This window comes from Engystomops pustulosus, chromosome 1, assembly GCF_040894005.1.
Source record: "Engystomops pustulosus chromosome 1, aEngPut4.maternal, whole genome shotgun sequence".
NCBI lineage: Eukaryota > Metazoa > Chordata > Amphibia > Anura > Leptodactylidae > Engystomops > Engystomops pustulosus.
Genome location: NC_092411.1, coordinates 89,296,138 through 89,320,204, shown reverse-complemented (window position 1 = coordinate 89,320,204; position 24,067 = coordinate 89,296,138). Strand labels below are relative to the sequence as shown.

At 40.5% G+C, this 24,067-nt stretch overlaps 1 protein-coding gene across 1 annotated transcript in view; it reads left to right on the top strand.

The window, feature by feature from the left end:
* MYO18B (myosin XVIIIB) overlaps positions 1–24,067 on the top strand; it is a 378,023-nt gene that overhangs the window by 224,693 nt on the left and 129,263 nt on the right. The window contains exons 33-35 of the mRNA XM_072147027.1: positions 153–263; positions 1,111–1,215; positions 8,634–8,786. Of these exons, the coding sequence (XP_072003128.1) occupies positions 153–263; positions 1,111–1,215; positions 8,634–8,786 (369 nt within the window). The remainder of the gene's footprint in view (positions 1–152; positions 264–1,110; positions 1,216–8,633; positions 8,787–24,067) is intronic.

The following is a 24,067-nucleotide window of genomic DNA, read 5'->3' as shown; positions in this document are numbered from 1 at the left end:
GTTTATAAGAAATCTATATAAATATATTTGTGCTTCAGAAAACCAGAAACACTTTTCACACACATATCATGACTTAAAAGCAGCAATGCAATGTCAGAGAGTATGGAATTTCCTTACAGTTCAGGTAACATAATGTTTATTTTCTGCAAAAGATGCGTGTCCGTTTTGAAATGGAAATTGAAAGGATGAAACAAATGCAGTTGAAAGAATTAGAAGATAAAGAAGAGGAATTAGAGGATATTCGGCAGTCATGTCAACGACGGGTAAGTCAGTGAACTATTTATAATACAAAGTAGGGCACAAAATGCAAATTTTTTACTTTTTGTATTCTTTTACTGTTATTTTTTGAAGTTCAAATTGCATTCACCTAATTTCTATTTCCCAATTTTAAGAATCCTAGTGATGGACAAAATTATTTTCTTCCTTCAAAGATGTAACCAGTCCAGATAAACCCTACTACAAACCCTTTGCTCTGCCAGAAAATAATACATTTCAAGGTTTCTGTATTGTTTGTTGAAATTGGCTAAATTAGATATAATCTTTTGTTGTAGAGCCCTACAAAGTATTACGCCTAGATTTTTAGGAAATGCACCATGAATATGCAGTTGTATTTGTATAAACCATGTTAAAGAGTAGGAGCTGGACAGATTGATGTATAGAATTATTGGATAGAAATGACAGTATAACTATAATCAGTTGTTAAATGGTTGTATAAAGTGAGAGAGAAGGAGCGTTTAGCACTAAACTCAAGCTCTTCCCACCTCTGAACACCTTCTACCATATGTTTGACATTATGAGCAGACACCAGGAGACCTGGATATTGATGTCCCTGGACCCAGGACTGACAATTGCAGTGAAGGGGGCATTCTGAGGCTGGGAACGCTTGATTTCAGCATTAAACTCTCTGCCTCCTTGCATTCATAAAATTAATTTACACCTCCATTTTAAGTTGACTTTTTGGATGATACCACCACATAACAACGTGAAAGAAATGTGATCTAGAAGCTGCTCTACTGGTAGTAGTTTATTAGGTAAATTTCTGATTCAAATATTTCAATGTAAAGAATAAGTGCACTAGTCACCTATAGTTTCTTATGTTCTGTTTTATAGCTCCGGCAGTTTGAAATGCAGTTGGAACAAGAATATGAAGAAAAACAGATGGTTCTTCATGAAAAGCAAGACTTAGAAGGACTTATTGGAACTCTGTGTGAACAGGTAGGTAATTAAATGTAGAGAGAAAAAAAAGAGAGAGACACATACATGATCACATGATCTAGGATTGTCTCTTCATTTGCTTAAACTCGTCATTATTGCCTCAAACTACTTTGTACACAATGTCCTTTGGCAGTCTTATACACTCTGCCTTTTACCAGTTGGCAGCTTAAGGAAGGACAACCCGTCTCAGACTACCAAAACACAGGTTCCATCCTCTGGTTGAAGTTAAAGTAAATCTGACAAATGATGGCATCACCCCAGCTTCACCTACTCTTTTCTGAAGTGGTGATTGGGGTGTTAGAATTTGCATGGTTTGTGGCAGAATTTTTTTTTTTAGTACCTTTACATCAGAATCGGGTTGGTAAGCAGTGTTAAATCCCCATCTATGTTCTCTGGAAAATGCTTTTGTTTTGGGATACAACTTATTAAACTTATTTTGCTTCAAATAAACAATTGACCCAAACCCCAAAGTAATCAGGTCAGAGATTCCTCATTTTTTAAATTGGACATACTCAGCAGAACATAGTTCAGAGATCTTGCCCACTTACCAAATGGGCATCACTATATTAATTGGCAATTGATAACATTATTATAGCAATATCTATTCCAATTATGTTGTAAACTGAAGCTCAATAAACGCCCAGCATGTGCTACAACTGAGCATGCTGGGATTGAAAGGCAGGAAGTCCTTACCTGAATCCTTTTTGGATGTGGACCCTATAACATGGTAAATGATGACAAACTGCTAGGTTCTCTTTTAATAAAAGCATGTAACGATATAGTGGATTTACACAGAGACTATAAAGATTTTATGTTTTTATGTTCTATATAAATTCAATTTTTATTCCTTTCCTGTACTGGAAGGATACAAAACCCTCAGTAATTGATATCTTAATAATTTTCTTTAACTACATTTCTATTTCAGAGCAGCCTCTTCTTCCTTCTTCTGAGAAGATGTAGCTTTCTCTTTTGCCCTAGTGTAGAGGCGTGCTGCTTAATATGCCTGTGACATAGGCAGCAAACTTAAAAACATCACAGATTAAAGGCACGGCCATGCTCTCACTCATGTATGAAGCATCTTTCATGACACACTGTGCAAGTCATACATTTTCTGCAATTAAATCTGGAAGGATAAAAAGGCCAGTGAATGCTGCCGACTAATTAGGATCACATCAAAGCCGGATACACCAGCAGAAAAACCAATGACAATTAACTGGAGAGAGCAGCACATCTTCTTCTGTCGCTGATGGGTTTAATACTGTAGCTCACTTATAATGATGTCTCTATGAGCCAACATACTGATTTTATTAAATGTCCTCATAATTAAATGTAATAACTCAGATAAACATATTACTCCTGACATTATGAGAGCCCCAAGGTCATATGTACCAGGCGTGTACTTCAATAGTTGGTAATGTACTGTCACGTAAATATAAGTCAATTGTCACATCAAGTGTGATACTGACTTTCTGATATAAGTTTATATTGCATACCTGGCTTATGATTAAGCATTATGGTGACTATTGTGATTTATTTTGTGTTGCATACAAGAAAACAACTCCTTACCTTATCATTATAGAATTGGGGTACGTACATACATGTAGGTACCATGATAATATGTTTTAAGACACTTATGGCCGCAATGTTCCTGCCAAGTCTATATCCTTCTCATGCTTGGTGGACACTATGGTCAATCATAGGTGTCAGTGGTGACCTCAGAAAGCCGCTACAATGGAAAATTGACAATATACTGCAAGGCGGTAGTGTTGAAATATTTTGTATGATAACCCTTAGAGGGGCTACAAATGCATGTTATGAAAGATTCAGAAATCTTACAAATAAAAATATAAACATATAAATATAAACAATCTCCTTTCCTCCTTTCCCATTTTACATAACAAATAATATATATATATATGGATATTGAAAACTATATTGAAAAGTTGTGGTAGTAATAATAATAATTGCTTTTTTTACATAGAACACACAGATTACGCAGCGCTGCACAGAGCTTTGCCAAATCGGTCACCCTAGAAATTTTGTACCACTGAAGTAATGATACAGTAGGGGAAATAAGTGTTTTCCCACCTACAAAGAATGGAGAGATCTGTAATTTTTATTGTAGGCACACATCAACTGTGAGAGACAGAATGTAAAAAAAAATCCAATAAATCACATTGTATAATTAATTAGCATTTTATTGCTAAACAGAAGATAATATTAGGTACAGAAACAAATTACAGAGGTCACATGTTTCCTGTATTTCTTTGCACACACTACAGCAGGGATTTTGGCCAAGTCATTCATACAGATCTTCTCCAGATCTTTCTGTTTTTGAGGATGTTGCTGGGCAGCTTTGAGTTTTAGCTCCCTCCAAAGATTTCTGATTGGGTTCAGGGATAGACACAGGCTAGACCACTCCATGATCTTGAAATGCTTCATACTGAGCTGCTCCATTGTTGCCTTAGCTGTGTGTTTTGAGTCATTGTCATACTGGAAGACCTAACCATGCCCCATCTTTAATTCTCTTACTTAGAGAAGAAGGTTTTTGTCCAAAATTTTGCAATACATGGCACTCATCCTCCCCATGCTTCACATCTGGGATGGTCTTCTTAGAGTTGTACTAATTTTTCTTCCTCCCAACCCAGCAAGGAGATGATTCTAAAAAGTTCTATTTTGGTCTCATTTGACCACATGACCCTCTCCCATGCCTCCTTTAGTTCATCCATATGGTCAGTGGGGAAGTTCAAATGGGTCTGGACATGCGCTGGCATGAGTAGGGGGATCTTGCAAGCCCTACAAGATTTTAATCCATGATGGTGTAGTGTGTTACAAATGGTAATCTTTGACACTGCTGGCCAGCTGGCTTCAGGTAGTTGACTAGGTCTTTTTGTGTAATTCTGGTTTGATACCTGACCTTTCTTAGCATCATCCTTACCCCACGATCTTGCATAGAGCCCCAGACCAAGAAAGAGTCATAATAATAATCTTCATTTACAGTATATAGCGCCATTAAATTCCACAGTGCTTTATAAATCATAGGGGACTTGTACAAATATAATATTACATTACAGAGTACAAACTGTCCTATGGAACAATAGAAATGAGGGCCCTGCATTCAAGAGCTTACATTCTATGAGCATGAAGGGGGTGACACAAGAGGTATAAGAGCTTGTATTGTGGTCCAGTCATTCTTTATAAGGGAACAGTGTAAAATAATTTAATAAATAAAAATTCTGCTGCTTGAACCACCCATCAGCCACCATCTGATATACATAACCTAGGTGGAAATGCCTGAGACCTGAAGCACGGTCTAGTGTTTGCCAGATAACTGACAGGAGTAGGACATAGGATGGATTAGTAACGAGAGAGTTGACATTTCATATAGTTAGCGAGTCTCATAGGCTTGCCTAAAAGGATGGCTTTTAAGAGCACTTTGAAACTTGTTTTTGTATTAGTCTAATAATCTGGGGAAGTACATTCCAGAGAATTGGTGCAGCTTGGAAGAAGTCCTGGAGACATGGATGAGAGGTTTGAATTAAGGTAGAGATTAACATGGTGTTAGAAACAGCAGAGAGACAATCCCTAGTGTTCTAGAGTAAGGCGGGGGTGATGCGAAGTGCAGTGATGGTGATCTAGTGTTTCTTCCAGTTAATAATTGTGCCAACAGTTGTCTTCTCACCAAGCTGCTTGCCTATTGTACTTTAGAATATCCAAGCCTTGTCTACAATTTTGTCCTTGGTGTCCGTTGACAGATCTTTGGTCTTGCCTATGGTGGAGTGGTTGGAGTGTGATTGATTGTGAAGACAGGTTACTTTTATGCAGGAAAAATGTTCAAACAGGTCCAATTAATACAGGTAATGGGGCAGATTTATCAAGTGTCTGAAACTCAGAATATTTCCAGTTGCCCGTGGCAACCAATCACAGCTCAGCTTTCATTTTACCAGTGCTCATGAATATTTTAAATGGAAGCTGTGATTGGTTGCCATGGGCAACTGGAAATATTCTTATTTTTAGACACTTGATAAATCTGCCCCAGTGAGTGCAGAGAAGGAGGAGCTTCATAAAGAAAAACTAATAGCACTGAGAGAGCCAGAATTCTTGCTAATTGGTAGGGGATCAAATACTTATTTCATGCAATAAAATGCTAATTAATTATTTCAAAACCATACAATGTCATTTTCTGGGTTTTTCACATAGTTCCGGTGTACCTACAATTAAAATTACAGACCTCTTCATTCTTTGTAGGTGGGAAAATTGGCCTAAGATCAAATTTACCCCACTGTATGTGTTACAGTATTACCAAATTGGAATAAAGTTAATGTCAATTCTTTTTACACACTAAACAGCCACAAAACAAAACTCAAAAAACAATAACACACAATTGTGTGTTATATACATGCAGTTTCTTAAAATATTTTATGGAGAAATAAGTGTTAATATTAGAAGGCATTGTACAACATATTTTATTAAAAAATATGTCCTTTAATGGAAGAAATAAAATGTTATGTGAGGTGGACAAGAAAAATAACATGGGTGTGCTTAAGAGAACCTGTTACCATGAAATTAGAAATGAATAGTGTAATCTGCAAGCAGCATGGTATAGAGCAGGAGGAGCTAGGTATATTAGTATAAAGATCTGTGTTACAAGATTCAGTATTTTGACATTTTTCTTTATTCTTGATTTGAATCTCTGGGATGTGCCGGGTCCTACTCACTGTTTGCCAACTACTAGTGATGAGTGGACCCATCAGTATTTGGAACCGACAGGTTTGACTGAAACCGGACCTGATTCCAAACACTTGCGGTGCTTGCACCCATTTCAGGTGTTAACCCTTTAAATTGTTGCACTCACAAACCAGTAACACCCGAGATTGCTACTGGCATGCGCTCAAAAGATCACTACCAAAAAGGCTTTGCCCGTGGCATCTAAAGAATAACACCTGCAATTGGCGCGGGGTGAACCAAACCTGGACTTTAAACTGGAGTCCTGGTTCAAGTTCATGTGGTTTGGGACTATTAAACTCAAAATAAGCATGTAGCAATCCATACTGAAACATTTGTAACAAAACTATATATGTATCACTCTCCTCGGCTTATAGTCTATAACATTCTGCATGCATTATCAACGTGACAGGTTTGTGTTGTTTATCCCCTTAAAACCCCTTTAAATACATATTACAGAGCTGTAACTTTATATTTCCTGCATAAAGTATAAAATTGCACAAAGTATGGAATTAAAATCCTAACAGAAATTTCCATATTTGACTATATAGTTATGCAGCCAGTTTGATCTGTTTATTTTTTTGGGGCTGTAGAGGCATGTTGTGATGTTAGAGATGGAACATAGTAATGTCAGAACAGATAGCTTTATTATAATTGAATCTCTCAACTGCAGCCATATTCCCTTGGCAGTAATACACTAAAGGACCATTGGCACTGGCACTGCAACTTTATTTTAAAAACACACCATTTATCTCTGTGCAAAGTGAAATAGATTGCCAGTATGATTTATCAAGCAGATTTTGAGCAACAAGGGAAAAATAAAGAAAGAAATTCAATTTCACACTAAGACTGTAATGGGTGAGCAGTGAGTTCAATGGACACAGAAGATGCTATCATAGGGTGTTTTGCATCTGGTCCCAAGATATTAGACAGAATGTAATTGTTACTGTAAACCTTGTCAGGAAAACAAGAGGTCGATATAGACATGACGTGCACCAGTGAGTATACTAAATAAAGAAATACATAAAGGTTCCATCATCATGGTGTGTTCATAGTTAAATGTAATGTTTCTCAGAGTGCTAGATGAAAGAACTGATCCCATTGTTATCCTAAAGACTGCTGGGAAGATGTATGACTAAGAGTAGTAGCTGCTATAGGCAACCACAGCTTTTACATTACAATTTGTCTCCAAAAAGAAGAGGTGGGATTTTTTTTTGGTAGCTACAGGTAAATAGTTATTTTATTTGCACCACTTTTTAGACATCTCTTCCCATGTGCCTCTATTTCAACGTAGAATGATGGGTTTTAAACACCACAGGACAGTGAATAAGTTTTTAGTATTGTGAGTAACTTTCATGTCACAATTTTCTGAAAATTTTACCCTTAGGCCTATTGCACACAACCGCGTGGTTTGGCAGTGAGCTAGTCACCTAAACAGCAGCTAATTCATGGCCCCATTGTTTTTATTGGTCATAATTATGTGGTGCATGCACCATCACCGTTACGAAAAAGTGCCAACAACCTGTATCACAAAAGGTAAGGTAGGTTGTAATCCAGCAGTAACTTCCTATGGACATCAACAGGTTAAGCAGTGTGGGCATGAGGTCTTATTATTGGAAATGGTGCTTGATTCTTATTATAGATTCATGGACAAAACCTGCACTAATGCCAACACTGATCCCAAGACCTTTCATGTTGTACAGCAGTACTGGAGGGGTTTTCTAGCCCCCTAAGATCTTTTTCAAACCCCGATCACCTGCACCAATGATTTTCTTTCTCTCAATCCTTACCACTGTATCCATGATTGCTTGTAGTAGTCACATGTCAAAAAGACACTACATGACAGGAGGAGACGGGGACCAATAATGAACCAGGTACATCTTGACATGGTATAGGCAGTTGTTTGGTGAAGTGAGAAATTTTCCTCTATCTTTTATCATTGTCAATGTTGTACTTGTGTGCTGGAATTGAATTGTCCGACCAGTATTCTGGCGGAGGTAACTGTAAATCTGGCCGGCTACAGTATTATGTCAGAATAATCCTCTCATAAGCAAGCTCTTTTTACAATAAACAAATTAGAGAGCTGACTAAGATGAAAGGATGTTAACAATTTGTGCACAAAGTTATCTATATTTCAGATCTTTTTAAACTCCCAGCATAAAGTCAGAGAGGGATGACAGTAATATATTACAAGCTACAATCAGCTACAATTGGCATCAAGCAATGGCATAGTCGAAGAACATAATTTTATGCACTAATCACGTTGAGACATACATTGCATAAATTAAACTGAAGGGGTTACTTACCACCTCCAAGATTAGCAAAATTCTCCTTGGCACATTCAGACAACTGCTAGTGCTGTTGTCAATCTGGTGCGAACTTAAAACATATTCTTCTAATAAAATAATTTTAAAAAGTGAGGCAAAACCCTAAAAAAGTCTCAAAATGTGTCATGAGCACAAATTTGCGACTGTTGATTTACCTTTTCAATTTTTATCAAACACTATAAAAATTTTTAATCTGCCATGTGACGATCGCATAGTTTGTCCTACTAGAGCCCTATTATCAAAGACCTCTCTCGATTACATCATATTATGTATCAAACTTTTACTATGATTATATGTCTGTTTAGTACATGCAAACAACACAATGATTTTAATGAATGAGAAATAATGAGATCATTTACTCTTCAGATAGGACATCGTGATTTTGATGTTGAGAAGCGACTCCGAAGAGATCTAAAGAGAACGCATGCCCTACTGGCTGACCTGCAGCTTCTTTTGGCCTCCATGGGAGACTCAGGACCACCTGTAGATCGCGGAGATCTTGAAAGAGTTCACTTACAGGTGACATTTCAACTTATGAGTTGTTAGTCTGTATTATGAGTGGAAACAAACCTGAAAGATATGTTAAAGAAATGTGAACAAACTTTAATATGCACAAAGGACAAAAAACCTATAGCTGAAAATAACCTAGGTTACTATCACATATAATGGCAAGATGTGACATAAATACAGTAAAGTCAAGAAGACTAATATGTAAATACTACAGACTAGTATGACATGGATAGGCATTTGTCCTAGAAAAGTATCCTAGAATCAGCAGCAGATTTATTCGTAATATTACTCATGCAACAGCTAGTGGTCCCAGAGATCGCGAGGGACCCCAAACATTTATGGAAAGCGGTTAATGGGAAAAATCAGCCAGTTGAAGGAAAAAGGGAGAAACAAGATGGTGACTCTCATTCTCAATATGTGCTTTAAATCTGAATTCATGTGATGCCATTGCATTTGGATAAAATTGTCTGTGTACATGCTATTGGGTTGCAGTATTGAATCCATGTTTAAAATGGCTAATTCTATAAGCAATAGTGTAGTCTGCAGAGCAATTTTATACACTTTAAAAGAAGGAAACCCTGATGTATTCCATCCAATCAATACTCTTTTGAAGTATGGTAAAAAATGGGGAATTATTGGTTAATTCACATATGCACCCAAAACTTTTCCACAATCTAAAGTAACATTTCTAGCAGACATATAAAGTGCATAATGTTATTGGCTGGCATCACATTTTAGCAAAAGTGTCTATAAACTGGTAAAGCAATTAAAACTATAACATATACTGTAAAGAATACAATAGCTCTGCAATTAATTTGGGATCTAGCGTCCACTGTGTGATTTCATCTACACCATGCTTGGTTAACACAAATACAGCGGAACATCTTTACCTTTAACTAGACCACCCCTTTATTCACATCACATGTCCTGTAACCCAATTGTACTTCCACCAAATATTATGTACACAAGTGATCTTTGTGAGAAAATCATACCAGAGACATTTTAATGTTACAGTCATAATAGATACTTCTAATGATAATTGTGTCTCAAGTGATATGTTTAATATCATATACATTGTCTAAAATATAAAATTTAGACAGTTGATATGTAACTATTCAGAACTGATATTTAAATGCCATGGGCCATGAAGGATTAGCTTTTATCTGATTTGCCAAAAGAGAGTGTCCAAGAGGATTGAAAAATGAATGTACCAATGGGCTCTTTGCCATGTCCTGTTGTGTTAACAGTAATAAATATGCTCAATCTGCTACTGCACAGCTTGCCGCACTCTTCATGGCATCCCATCCCACTTACAAACTGTTCTGTGCTTCAGTGTTTAGATGGCATGTGTTCAGCTGAGGAGCTTACTATTGTGGCCACTGCAAGGATTAGAACCATCCAACACCAGCATAATCTTTACAACAGTTGGTTTTGTTCTGCTCTAAAAATAAACACTGTGCAAAATAAACCAGAATGGAAAGTGACCACACAGGGATATCCAACAAATTGTAACACAGCTGTCCTAGAAATTTTGTGCCAGATCCTTCAGTGGGAAATGCTGTGTAGAAAGAAGCTTAACTATGAATGAATTGTGCACTGATTCCCTTGTATTAAAAGTCTCTCTTATTTCTCAAGTGAGTAAAGTGTTTGTACTGTACATATGTAGCACATACAGTAGCTTCTCCTCATGCACTATTTTCTATTTTTTCCCCTCCTTCAATATTTTTGATATTTATCATGATTAGATTTAATGATCTATATAAATCTCTTACATGGATAAAACTATAGCCATAGCAACTGCTGCAGAGCACCGCCCCTTAACTATAAAGTGCCAAAGATGAAGTTGCTCCTGTTAGAAAGGAAAAACTTGTATCTACACATACACAATGTAGCCGCCAGCTGACTGAAAATTGGTGGGTTCGGACAGCTTTATTTTCTTTGTTAAAGGAACTTTAAAGTATTAAAGTAATACACAAAGATGAAGAAAATATAGATACTACTACAAGTCGTTAACTCAATGCTTGAAATGTACAAATCGATTGGTCAATATTGGTCAATGTACTTCAGGCACCTAAACTAATCCAAATATTTTCTGATTGCAGCTGCACCCTGTGTGTGCCTCATATATTCTTCCTCTCCTCCACACCTGCCCCCTGTTTTCCTCTGCATGTTCAATACACATAACAGGAAGCAGAGAGGGAGCTGCATGACTCTGCAGAAGAGAAAACTGGCACAGGCACACACAGGTTGCAGCTGCCCTTCCCTGGAACTCACTACATGCTGCTGGCAGGGAGCCAAGTAATGTGCATTAAACTTAGCCAAAAATAGGCTATTGAACCCTGTTGCAAGCTAAAAATCACATTCCTGGTGACATGATTGCTTTAACTTTAAATAGTGTGAAGCTGCCCTTTAAAATATGAATGTTATTGGAACCAGTAATGAATGATATGGTGGTAGTTTTGTTTTTTTAGGATATTAGCATTTTGCCATATACTGCACTGAATGTTATTTCCAAATGTAAGAATATGTGTGATAAATAGCTCAAGAAATATAGATGTATATCTTAGGACCGATTTTTTTCAAACACCAAACAGTATAAGGTATGAATTATACTTGAAATCCTATGCTTTCAAAGTTAAAAGTATTTTGGAGATGTCCACAAGGTTTGGTTGATGATCTTGGGCACAGGAGATGAATTTACACCCTCTCTTTTGCTTCAAGTTGACAGCTTTCAACAAGCTCAAACTAAAAGGCCAAAGTAATTTGAGGGCGAATGATTGAAAAGAAAATGATGTTTGGATGTTTTCTATTCAGGGAGAAAATAGTCTCAGAAATACCTAATGGGAATAGAACTGAATTGTGTATATAATTGCCTACAGTAAAACTGTAAAGTATACAGAAAATAAGGGGATGTGAAAAACCTGGACAAATAGGTCTGATAAATATAAGTATATGTTTGTTACATCTGTATAAGAATCTTGTAAAAACAAAAACAAAGGATACATATTCTGCATATGGAATGTAATAAATGACATGTCCTAGTGTTTGTAGGACTGCCCCTCTCAGCAAAATACCAGGATGGTATCTGCGTAAAAAATGGCTTTATTCTGAGCGTAATGTCAAATGAGATTAACCCCTGTATCTTTTCTCTCATAATGATAGATGTCAATCCTTATTAGTTTTTTTATTTCCTCCAATACATATACAATAAAAGAAGGAAACATTCTTGTTAATTGTCTAGATTGAAAAAAGAATTTGTGTCGACCGTCTCCATGGTTACAGACTACATACAGTATAATGCTCTTTTGTTTGATCCTTTTATACTGTTGACTGATAACTTTTTAATGTTATCATAGGGTACATTGGGTAGTTTAGCACAAAGAAAAGTAGAATAAAGTATCAGACTATACACTTTCTCAGTAGTCTGTAACCATAAATAAATATAGATTTAAAAAAACAGTTAGATTGCAGTAGTGTATTAAAATAATTACTAATTGTCCAAGCAACTAAGATGGCCATAATAGTGCTTTCTTTTTCCCTGACCAGCAAAAATAGCATTGTTGGTTAATGCTAAAATAATTCTTATATAGCTCTTTTAACTTTTGCAGTTCTTTAAAGGGGTTGTCATGGAAAAAAATTAATTTATATATGGACGGGAGGGGCTGTAAAAACAGTAGAATTTATATTCACACCTATATCATTTTTTATTCCCTACAACCCGTTTAACATGTTCTAGCCACTGTATAGATTGACCACTGAACACCTTGAAACCTTTATCTTAAATCTACGATAGGTTTAGTACACAATGATTGACAACTTCATAGAAATAAGAAAGCAGATGCACCAGCAGGCATGGCCACTCTACTGGTGCACTGAGAAACTGTATTACATAAAGATATAAGAAGAATTTACTCTAAAATTATTCTAAAATTCACTGGGATACAATGCGGGAAGCTGATTCAGAGCCCTATGAAATGCTGTTTAGTTGAGGTTTCATTGGGGATCTGGAAAATTCTCTGTACATTTAAAATCATTGCCCAGTTTCAGTAAATATTGATATTGTTTTTATAAAAAAAGTATACAATTTTCCAATATATTTTCTGTATCAATTCCAGTTGTTTAGATCTCTGCTTGCTGTCTTTCAACAGGAAGCATTATTGTTTACTTCCTGTGGATAAAACATGATCCATGGTCATGGATTCTTAAAACTTGTAAGAATCACAGAAAGTAATCAGATCTGTGATATGTAATGAGCCGTGCACCTGTGTGACATCACATGACCATGGGCCCTGTTTTATCCACAGGAAGTAAACAATGAAGCTTCCTTTTAAATTACACCAAACAGAGATTTTGAAAACAAAAAAGAAATTGATACAGTATTGATTAACAATCAATATAAATTATTTTCTCAAAATGGATAACTCCGTTGAAACATATTAAAACATTTTTTATACAATGGCTTTACAACCCCTTTAATATTGCCTGTCTCACTCCATATATTTCAAACAAATAAAAATAACTGTGTGTCTGGATGGACAACCCATTTAAGATTAATTGTTGTCAAGTCTGTCATTTTTTTTCTTTTGATTGAAAAGAATATTTAAAAGTTGGATGATCACCAATTTATATAACTTCTTCAGTGTAAGGATCTATGTCCAGTCATTTTGGTGAAAGCCTTTAGATGACAATGAATGAATTCCAGCATGTTCTGTTATTGACAAATCCATTCTACATTTGTTTGCTGGTTGACAGCCGTCTGAGAAGTGAAGTCTTATCACAGAACCAAAGTTTGCTACTGGGATTTACATTATGAAAAGCATCCAGGTATTTCTGAAGAGGTCAGATAATAAAACAATGACACTGGCAGATTTTCTGTGCAAATATTACATTTCCAGATATTATTTAAAGATTGAATTATCATGTACAATAGGAAGTGACACCTGTGGCAAGCCTGATATAAAGAGAACATCCACATATGTCAAAAGCTGATAAATAAATAGCAGATTTCAAGAAGGAAGATTTTACAGTTTGATTACTTTTAGGTAAAAGAGAATAGATTTTAGATGCAATGGTTCATATACAAACAAAAAAGGGATGTGTAATGCTTCAAAATAAGCAGATTTTAGAACTCATGGAACAGGAGGGCCCCCTAGAAGAAATTAGGATTGTCCCGTATAATTTTGTTTTGTTACCTAGGAAAAACCAAGCCTAATCTTTTCAACTAAAATCTTCAGGGATTGTCTAAAATCTTCAGGGATTCCATAATGTCTACTATGGTGCAAAGTGACTGGCGCAAGGCAAATGTAGTGCCAATATATAAAAAGGGCTCTAGAACGTTGCCAGGCAATTACAGGCCTGTAAGCTTAACTTCTATTGTGGGGAAAATATTGGAAGGGTTAGTAAAAGAATATATACTGGAGTACGTGACATCAAATAGTATAATAAGTGACAGCCAGCATGGGTTTATTAAGAATAGAAGTTGTCAAACTAAACTGATCTGCTTCTATGAAGAGGTGATCAGATGCTTGGATGGAGGAGCAGCTGTGGATATTGTGTTCTTGGACTTTGCAAAGGCATTTGACACTGTACCTCATAGACACCTGATGGGTAAAATTAGGGCTATTAGTTTGGCAGAAATCATTTGCAATTGGATTGAAACTGGCTGAAGGATCGTACCCAGAGAGTTGTGGTCAATGATTCCTACTCAGAATGGTCACCAGTTATAAGTGGTGTACCCCAGGGTTCTGTGCTTGGCCCACTACTATTTAATATATTTATTAATGATATAGAGGTAGGAATTAATAGCACTGTGTCTATTTTTGCAGATGGCATTAAGCTGTGTAGTGTAATACAGTCTAATGAGGATGTGCATAGGCTGCAGGGTGACTTGGACAAACTGAATGTTTGGTCATCCACTTGGCAAATTTAGGTTCAATGTGGATAAATGTAAGGTTATGCACCTTGGGGCTAATAATCCAAAGGCAAAATATGTCCTTGGTGAAGTAAATCTGAGAGAGTCCCTTGTTAAGAAGGACCTGTAGAACTAGTAGATCTGTAGAACTAGTAGATCAGTAGATCATAAATTGAATAACAGCATGCAATGTCAATCAGCTGCCTCTAAAGCCAGTAGGATCTTGTCATGTATCAAAAGTGGTATGGAGTCTCGGGATAAGGATGTAATATTACCACTGTACAAGGCATTGGTTCAGCCTCACCTGGAATATGCTGTCCAGTTCTGGGCACTGGTCCATAAAAAGGGTTCAACGTAGAGCCATAAAAATGATAAGGGGTATGGAGGGTCTTAGTTATGAGGAAAGATTAAAACAACTAGATTTATTTAGTCTGGAAAAGAGACGACTACGAGGGGACATGATTAGTTTATTTAAATATATGAATGGTCCATACAAAAATATGCTGGTAAATAGTTTCAGATTAAATCAAATCAAAAGACTAAGGGGCACTGTCTCCTTTTGGAGAAATCAAGGTTTAATCACCGGAGGAGACAGGGATTTTTTACTATGAGAACTATCAACCTGTGGAATAGCCTGTCTCAGGCGCTGGTCACAGCTGGGACAGCGGAGAGCTTCAAGAAGGGTCTAGATGCCCTTTAACACCTAAATAACATTGATGGTTATGTTATATAGAATTGTTTCCTCTATATCCCTTCTTCATGCAATCCCTTCCCTTCCTTGGTTGAACTTGATGGACAAGTGTCTTTTTTCAACTGTATATACTATGATCTTATGGCCAACTCTCCATTACAAACCAGGGCAGGGCCAATTCTCTTCAATAGGCTGAATAGCAGTCACATTCTCTATTTTAAAGATCAGTTTTTTCTTAGTCTTCCAATGTTGTGCTTTGTGAGTAAAGTATTTATATCTTGTTATCAAGATCTCATCTATGTATACCTTAAACTAAGAGCAAAGGTGTGATAGTTGGGAACGAAGGTAGTGCATAGTATTGATTTGGAACATAGTTTAAATCCGCAATATTTGTAAGCCCATCAGCAAAATATCAGATAGCTTGTATTTAACTTGTTCACGTTTTTGGTATTATTTTGCCTGAGAATTGACCAAACTGTGAAAGGTGTAGCTTAAAGCAATGGGCTCTTCTACACAAGGGCAACCGGTATGAAGGCATCATAAATCCAAGAAGTAGCTGTTTCATGGATTGTTTATGTATGATCTGTATTTAGCTTATGAAACCACCATATTTAGGACCTGAGAAATTGAACTTTGTGATCCATTTCCCATTATTCTACGTGTTACATGAACCTGTTCATCTTAACCAGGATCTACATACATTGTAACAATTGGGCACTACTGTAGTTTGATTGAAAGACAACTGGGTCACCCGAGAGGGGTGCCCCATTTCCCCTGTGATATTTGGTTATTAAACCACTTGCACAGGCGGTACAATTGGATCCAGGGATTGAGGGGGTGTCTATTGGCGGTAGGGAACATCGAATAGGCCTATTCGCTGATGACTCTGTCCTCTGCCTTAAGAAGCCAGAGCCTATCCTATCAGCAGCATACTCATAATTAGATAGATTTGGCTCTTTAAGCTACTACAAATTAAACGCCAATAAATCGTTAATTTTGGGGATCCATATACCTCGGATCACGAAAGAAAGGTTGGCAAGGGATTGCCCCTTTAAATGGGTTTCGGAAGGAATTTCTTATCTTGGTATTACCCTCACCTCGCCAATTAGTAAACTTGTTCCCATTAACTTCAATGTTCTTAAACAGACTATAAGGATGAGGGATGAAGGATCTGCAGAACTACGATAAGATGAATATTTCATGGGTGGGTAGAATATCGGCCCTTAAAATGATGGTGATGCCTAAAATCCTTTACTGTTTCCAAATACTTGTGGACTAAGTCATATTTAGCTCATATACAGAAGATTCTGACCACATTTATTTGGAAAGGCCAGAAGGAGAGGGTCCCATTAAAAAAGCTAATCTCACCTGTAACAGAGGGTGGCTTAGGTTGTCCATCAGTGGAAGCCTATTATCAAGCTGTCATAGCTGACCAACTTAAAGACCGGTGGTTGGACAATCGGGACAAATTGTGGGTGGACATTGAAAGAAACATAGCAGGGTCTTCATCACTTCAGGCAATATTGTGGGCTGCTTGTTTATCTGCACAAACACCCAAAATGCTAACTCTGCCCATTATAGCTGCTTTGAAGATCTTCAAAAACAGACTTAACCGCCTGGATATGCTCCCTCTTAATATACAAAGCGTACCCTTTTCCCACATGCAGTATGTGATTCCTGGTTTACAAGGGTGAATGATTTATTCGAGAACCTAACGCTCCTTTCCTTCTCTGAGCTTGCCCAAAAATACTCGCTGCCTTAAATATTTGCAAATTTGCCAATTTATTGATGGATAGGGGCCGTGCAGCAGTCATGAAGTCTCTCAGTACGTGCTCTATTTCTCCTCCAAGGTTAAGAGAAAAAGGGGAATCTCCTCAGCTTATGCTGCTATCACAAAACCTACCGAGTGCAGAACTTTCTTACCTAGAGAGAAATAGGAAAGGGAATTGCAGCTACAGTTTACTGATAGGCAGTGGTCTTCGCTCTAAGCATTAAGGTGTCCAGATGTATAAACCATTTAGAGTCCTCTCGTAAGCTTCTGTATAGGTGGTACCTCGCAGGCTATCGAAAATGTATCCAGACTCATCTAAATGGTGCTGGAGATGTAACTCAGAAAGTGTGCTCATTGGTCCACATATGGTGGTCATGTAAGGCTTTGGTCCCACTGTGGGCATCAGTGTTTTCTTTAAACAAAACAGTGTTGAGGTTTCCGCCTCCGTGGGGTCCTCATGTGGCTTTACTTAATCTTGAATTAGAGTCTCTTAAGAAAGGGGATAGATTTTGTGATGTTTCATAGTTTAACAGTCACAAGAATTAATATTGCTAGAAGGTTGAAATCAATTGAGGTCCCCAATGTCTCAGCCATTGTTCAGGAAGTTCAGAGTAGGGAAATGGAAGGTCTGATCAGCGCTAGACTAGATGGGACAGCCTGTCACACGAAATTGTGGTCTAAATGGTTGGATTTCAAGGGTGCGTGAACTAATTAAAGTCATTCAGATTGATGGTTATTTGTCTTGTGTGAGCCTAAAGGGCTTTTTGGGTAAGTCGCTAAGTCTAGGCCAAGGAATTTCATTCATAAAAATATTAGGGAGAGTGTCTGATCAAAGTTGGTTAACATTGTTTATCTGTTATGTGTTGTTCCCAAGTTTTATAACCCTGTACTAGCTTTCATCTTATAGTATTGCATATGAACATCGTAGTGCAGGGACAGCAGCCCATGCCTGGATTTGCTGCTCCCATTCATTTGTATTTTACTTTATTGAAAAAGCCAATAAAATATTTATGATAAAAAACAGTACATATGGATTAACTGTACATATATGTAATGTCCATATAAGTAATCATAATATAGCTCTTTTTAGGCCTTAGATTTTGCCACTGTGCCCCAAATCACAAGTAACCACTGACCATCTTTGCAAATAGTTTCAGCAGCTAAGAAGCTTTTAAACATATATCCTTCCTAATTATTCAAGGGTAAATATGTGTGTCACCAGCTTTTCAAGAAATAGTTTTATATCAAAAGCGATCTCTAGAGATGAGCGAACACTAAAATGCTCGGGTACTCGTTATTCGAGACGAACTTTTCCCGATGCTCGAGTGCTCGTCTCGAATAACGAACCCCATTGAAGTCAATGGGAGACTCGAGCATTTTTCAAGGGGACCAAGGCTCTGCACAGGGAAGCTTGGCCAAACACCTGGGAACCTCAGAAAAGGATGGAAACACCACGGAAATGGACAGGAAACAGCAGGGGCAGCATGCATGGATGCCTCTGAGGCTGCATAATCGCACCATTATGCCAAAATTATGGGCAACAGCATGGCCATGACAGAGTGACAGAATGAAGCTAGATAGCATCTAAAACATCCAATAATTGACCCTGACACTATAGGGGACGGCATGTAGAGGCAGCGGCAGCAGGCTAGAGAGTGTCATGGCGACATACCCTAAATGGACTCAGGCTTCAAACCAATGGGTGGCAGAGAGGAACCAAAGGAGGTGAGCAAGAAGCGATCAAATAATATCGGTACATGATAAAAGTTTGCCAGTATATTTTGTGGATTACACAGCAGGGTGGCGACAAAGTTAACATGGAAGCCATGAAAACAACCCAAAATTCTGCCTGACACAGCTCGTTTGATAAGGGGACCATGTATGGAGGCAGTGAACTAGTAGTAGATTAAAGGTGCTGCAGTTAAAACTATGTTAGTTGGATCTTGGCATGGAGCTGGCGCTCCGCTGCCAGGCGAGCTTTCGCCAATCCAAGCCCCTGTCTATAGGCTACTCCCCAAACAGCACTTCTAAGAACCTTTTGTATAAGATCAAGTGTAGTAGCGTTCTTATAAGTTTAGGATATGGCGGGTGAGGGGAATGTAAACAGATGCGCAAGAAGCGCTGAAATAATATCCCTAAATGGTAAAAGTTTGCAAGTATATTTTGGGGATTACACAGCAGGGTGGCGACAAAGTTAACAACTTTGATGTGGAATGCCCTGTAATAGCTCTTGGGCGGTGTGCCTTTTATCGCCTAGGCTCAGCAGTTTCAGCACCGCCTGCTGTCGCTTAGCGACGGCACTGCTGCTGTGCCTAGAGCTACCGACTGATGGCGCCATGCCCACGGATGGTAATTCGGAGGAGGAGGAGGTGGAGGAGGGGTGGGAGGAGGTATAGTAGGCCTTTGAGACCTGGACCGAGGTAGGCCCCGCAATTCTCTGCGTCGGCAGTATATGACCAGCCCCAGGGTCAGACTCGGTCCCAGCCTGCACCAAGTTAAGTGTAGTAGCGTTCTTATAAGTTTGGGATATGGCGGGTGAGGGGAATGTAAACAGATGCGCAAGAAGCGCATGATGCGCATGGAGCTGGCGTTCCGCTGCCAGGCGAGCTTTCGCCAATCCAAGCCCCTGTCTCTAGGCTACTCCCCAAACAGCACTTCTAAGAACCTTTTGTATAAGATCAAGTGTAGTAGCGTTCTTATAAGTTTAGGATATGCCGGGTGAGGGGAATGTAAACAGATGCGCAAGAAGCGCTGAAATAATATCCCTAAATGGTAAAAGTTTGCCAGTATATTTTGTGGATAACACAGCAGGGTGGCGACAAAGTTAACAACTTTGATGTGGAATCCATGAAAACAACCCAAATTTCTGCCTGACACACCTCGTTTGATAAAGGGACGATGTATGGAGGCAGCTATATGGACGACTTTTGGAGGTAGCAATGGAGACAACGTGTGGAGGCTGCTATGGAGACAATTTAATTTGGATAGTGCCTGTATGTGGCAGTCCCAAACATTTTTCAAACCAGAGGAGCAGGTAGGTGGCCCTCCAGTAAAATGGGATAGATTGAGTGCCTGTATGTGGCAGTCCCAAAAATGTTTCAAACCAGAGGAGCAGGTAGGTGGCCCTCCAGTAAAATGGAATAGATTGAGTGCCTGTATGTGGCAGTCCCAAAAATTGTTCAAACCAGAGGAGCAGGTAGGTGGCCCTGCAGTAAAATGGAATAGATTGAGTGCCTGTATGTGGCAGTCCCAAAAATTGTTCAAACCAGAGGAGCAGGTAGGTGGCCCTGCAGTAAAATGGAATAGATTGAGTGCCTGTATGTGGCAGTCCCAAAAATGTTTCAAACCAGAGGAGCAGGTAGGTGGCCCTCCAGTAAAATGGAATAGATTGAGTGCCTGTATGTGGCAGTCCCAAAAATTGTTCAAACCAGAGGAGCAGGTAGGTGGCCCTGCAGTAAAATGGAATAGATTGAGTGCCTGTATGTGGCAGTCCCAAAAATTTTTTAAAACAGAGGACCGGGTAGGTGGCCCTCCAGAAAAATGGAATAGATTGAGTGCCTGTATGTGGCACTCACAAAAATTGTTTCAAACAGAGGACCGGGTAGGTGGCCCTCCAGAAAAATTAAATGCATGAAGTACTATAGCAAGAGCCAGTGGGCCCTGTCAAAAAATAGCCATTTTCCTCTGCTTTACTGTACAAAGAGGAGGAGAAGGAGGAAAATGAGGAGGAGGAGGAGGAGTGGATCAATTATTCAGGTTGAGCTTCCTTCACCTGGTGGAGATTGGAAATTCTGAGAAATCCAGCCTTTATTCATTTTAATAAGCGTCAGCCTGTCAGCGCTGTCAGTCGACAGGCGTGTACGCTTATCGGTGATGATGCCACCAGCTGCACTGAAAACCCGCTCGGACAAGACGCTAGCGGCAGGGCAGGCAAGAACCTCCAAGGCGTACAGCGCCAGTTCGTGCCACATGTCCAGCTTTGAAACCCAGTAGTTGTAGGGAGCTGTGTGATCATTTAGGACGATGGTATGGTCAGCTACGTACTCCCTCACCATCTTTCTGTAAAGATCAGCCCTACTCTGCCGAGACTGGGGACAGGTGACAGTGTCTTGCTGGGGTGACATAAAGCTGGCAAAAGCCTTGTAAAGCGTACCCTTGCCAGTGCTGGACAAGCTGCCTGCTCGCCTACTCTCCCTCGCTACTTGTCCCGCAGAACTACGCACTCTGCCGCTAGCGCTGTCAGAAGGGAAATACTGTTTCAGCTTGTGCACCAGGGCCTGCTGGTATTCATGCATTCTCACACTCCTTTCCTCTCCAGGGATGAGAGTGGGAAGATTTTGCTTGTACCGTGGGTCCAGGAGAGTGAACACCCAGTAATCGGTGCTGGAATAAATTCTTTGAACGCGAGGGTCACGGGATAGGCAGCCTAGCATGAAATCTGCCATATGCGCCAGAGTACCAACGCGTAAGAATTCACTCCCCTCACTGGCCTGACTGTCCATTTCCTCCTCCTCCAACTCCTCCAACTCCTCTTCTTCTGCCCATACACGCTGAACAGTGAAGGACTCAACAATGGTCCCCTCTTGTGTCTCGCCAACATTCTCCTCCTCTTCCTCCTCATCCTCCTCCACCTCCACCTCCTCCGATATGCGCTGAGAAACAGACCTCAGGGTGCTTTGGCTATCAACAAGGGAATATTCTTCCCCCGTCTCTTGTGACGAGCGCAAAGCTTCCGACTTCATGCTGACCAGAGAGTTTTTCAACAGGCCAAGCAGCGGGATGGTGAGGCTGATGATGGCGGCATCGCCACTGACCATCTGTGTTGACTCCTCAAAGTTACTCAGCACCTGACAGATATCAGACATCCACGTCCACTCCTCATTGTAGACTTGAGGAAGCTGACTGACCTGACTACCAGTTCTGGTGGAAGTTGACATCTGGCAGTCTACAATCGCTCTGCGCTGCTGGTAAACTCTGGATAACATGGTCAGTGTTGAATTCCACCTCGTGGGCACGTCGCACAACAGTCGGTGAGCGGGCAGTTGGAGGCGGCGCTGCGCTGCCCTGAGAGTGGCAGCATCTGGGCTGGACTTCCTGAAATGCGCACAGATGCGGCGCACCTTCGTGAGCAAATCAGACAGATTGGGGTATGTCTTGAGGAAACGCTGCACTATCAGATTTAACACATGGGCCAGGCACTACACTGCTGCTGTGCCTAGAGCTACCGACTGATGGCGCCGTGCCCACGGATGGTAGTTCGGAGGAGGAGGTGGAGGAGGGGTGGGAGGAGGAGGAGGCATAGTAGGCCTGAAACACCTGGACCGAGGTAGGCCCCGCAATCCTCGGCGTCGGCAGTATATGAGCAGCCCCAGGGTCAGACTCGGTCCCAGCCTCCACCAAGTTAACCCAATGTGCCGTCAGCGATATATAGTGGCCCTGCCCGGCAGCACTCGTCCACGTGTCCGTGGTCAGGTGGACCTTGTCAGAAACGGCGTTGGTCAGGGCACGGATGATGTTGTCTGACACGTGCTGGTGCAGGGCTGGGACGGCACATCGGGAAAAGTAGTGGCGGCTGGGGACCGAATACCGAGGGGCGGCCGCCGCCATGAGGTTGCGAAAGGCCTCGGTCTCTACTAGCCTATAGGGCAGCATCTCCAGGCTAAGCAATCTGGAGATGTGCACATTAAGGGCTTGGGCGTGCGGGTGGGTTGCACTATATTTGCGTTTCCGCTCCAGCGTCTGGGGTATGGAGAGCTGAACGCTGGTGGATGCTGTGGAGGATCGTGGAGGCGACGATGGGGTTTTTGTGCCAGGGTCCTGGGCAGGGGGCTGACTAGCAGCTGACACAGGGGAAGGAGCAGTGGTGTGCACGGCCGGAGGTGAACGGGCTTGTTGCCACTGAGTGGGGTGCTTAGCATTCATATGCCTGCGCATACTGGTGGTAGTTAAGCTAGTAGTGGTGGAACCCCTGCTGAGCCTGGTTTGGCAAATGTTGCACACCACAGTCCGTCGGTCATCCGGTGTTTCCTTAAAGAACCTCCACACTTCTGAAGATCTAGCCCTCGCCGCAAGAGCCCTCACCACGGGAGCTTCACTAGTTGACAGTGGCGCTGATGCACCAGCTCTGGCCCTGCCTCTCCGTCTGGCCCCACCACTGCCTCTTCCAACCTGTTCAGGTCGAGGACTCTCCTCCGTCTCAGAAGCACTGTGTTCACCCGGCCTCTCAACCCAGCTTGGGTCTGTCACCTCATCATCCTCCGATCCCTCAGTCTGCTCCCCCCTCGGACTTCCTGCCCTGACAACAACTTCCCCACTGTCTGACAACCGTGTCTCCTCATCGTCGGACACCTCTTTACACACTTCCACTACGTCAAGAAGGTCATCATCACCCACAGACTGTGACTGGTGGAAAACCTGGGCATCGGAAAATTGCTCAGCAGCAACCGGACAAGTGGTTTGTGACTGTGGGAAGGGTCCAGAAAACAGTTCCTCAGAGTATGCCGGTTCAAATGCCAAATTTTCCTGGGAGGGGGCAGACTGGGGGGGAGGAGGCTGAGGTGCAGGAGCTGGAGGAGTGGGGATTTCGGTGACATGGGTGGACTGCGTGGAAGACTGACTGGTGGTGGACAAATTGCTCGAAGCATTGTCAGCAATCCACGACATCACCTGTTCGCACTGTTCTGGCCTCAACAGTGCTCTACCACGAGTCCCAGTAACTTCAGACATGAACCTAGGGAGTGTAGCTCTGCGGCGTTCCCCTGCTCCCTCATCAGCAGGTGGTGTCTCACCCCGCCCAGGACCACGGCCTCTGACCCCTGCAGTAGTTGGACGCCCACGTCCCCGCCCTCGTCCTCTACCCCTAGCCCTCGGGTTAAACATTTTTAAAATGAGAGTTATAACTTTTTTTTTTTTTTTAC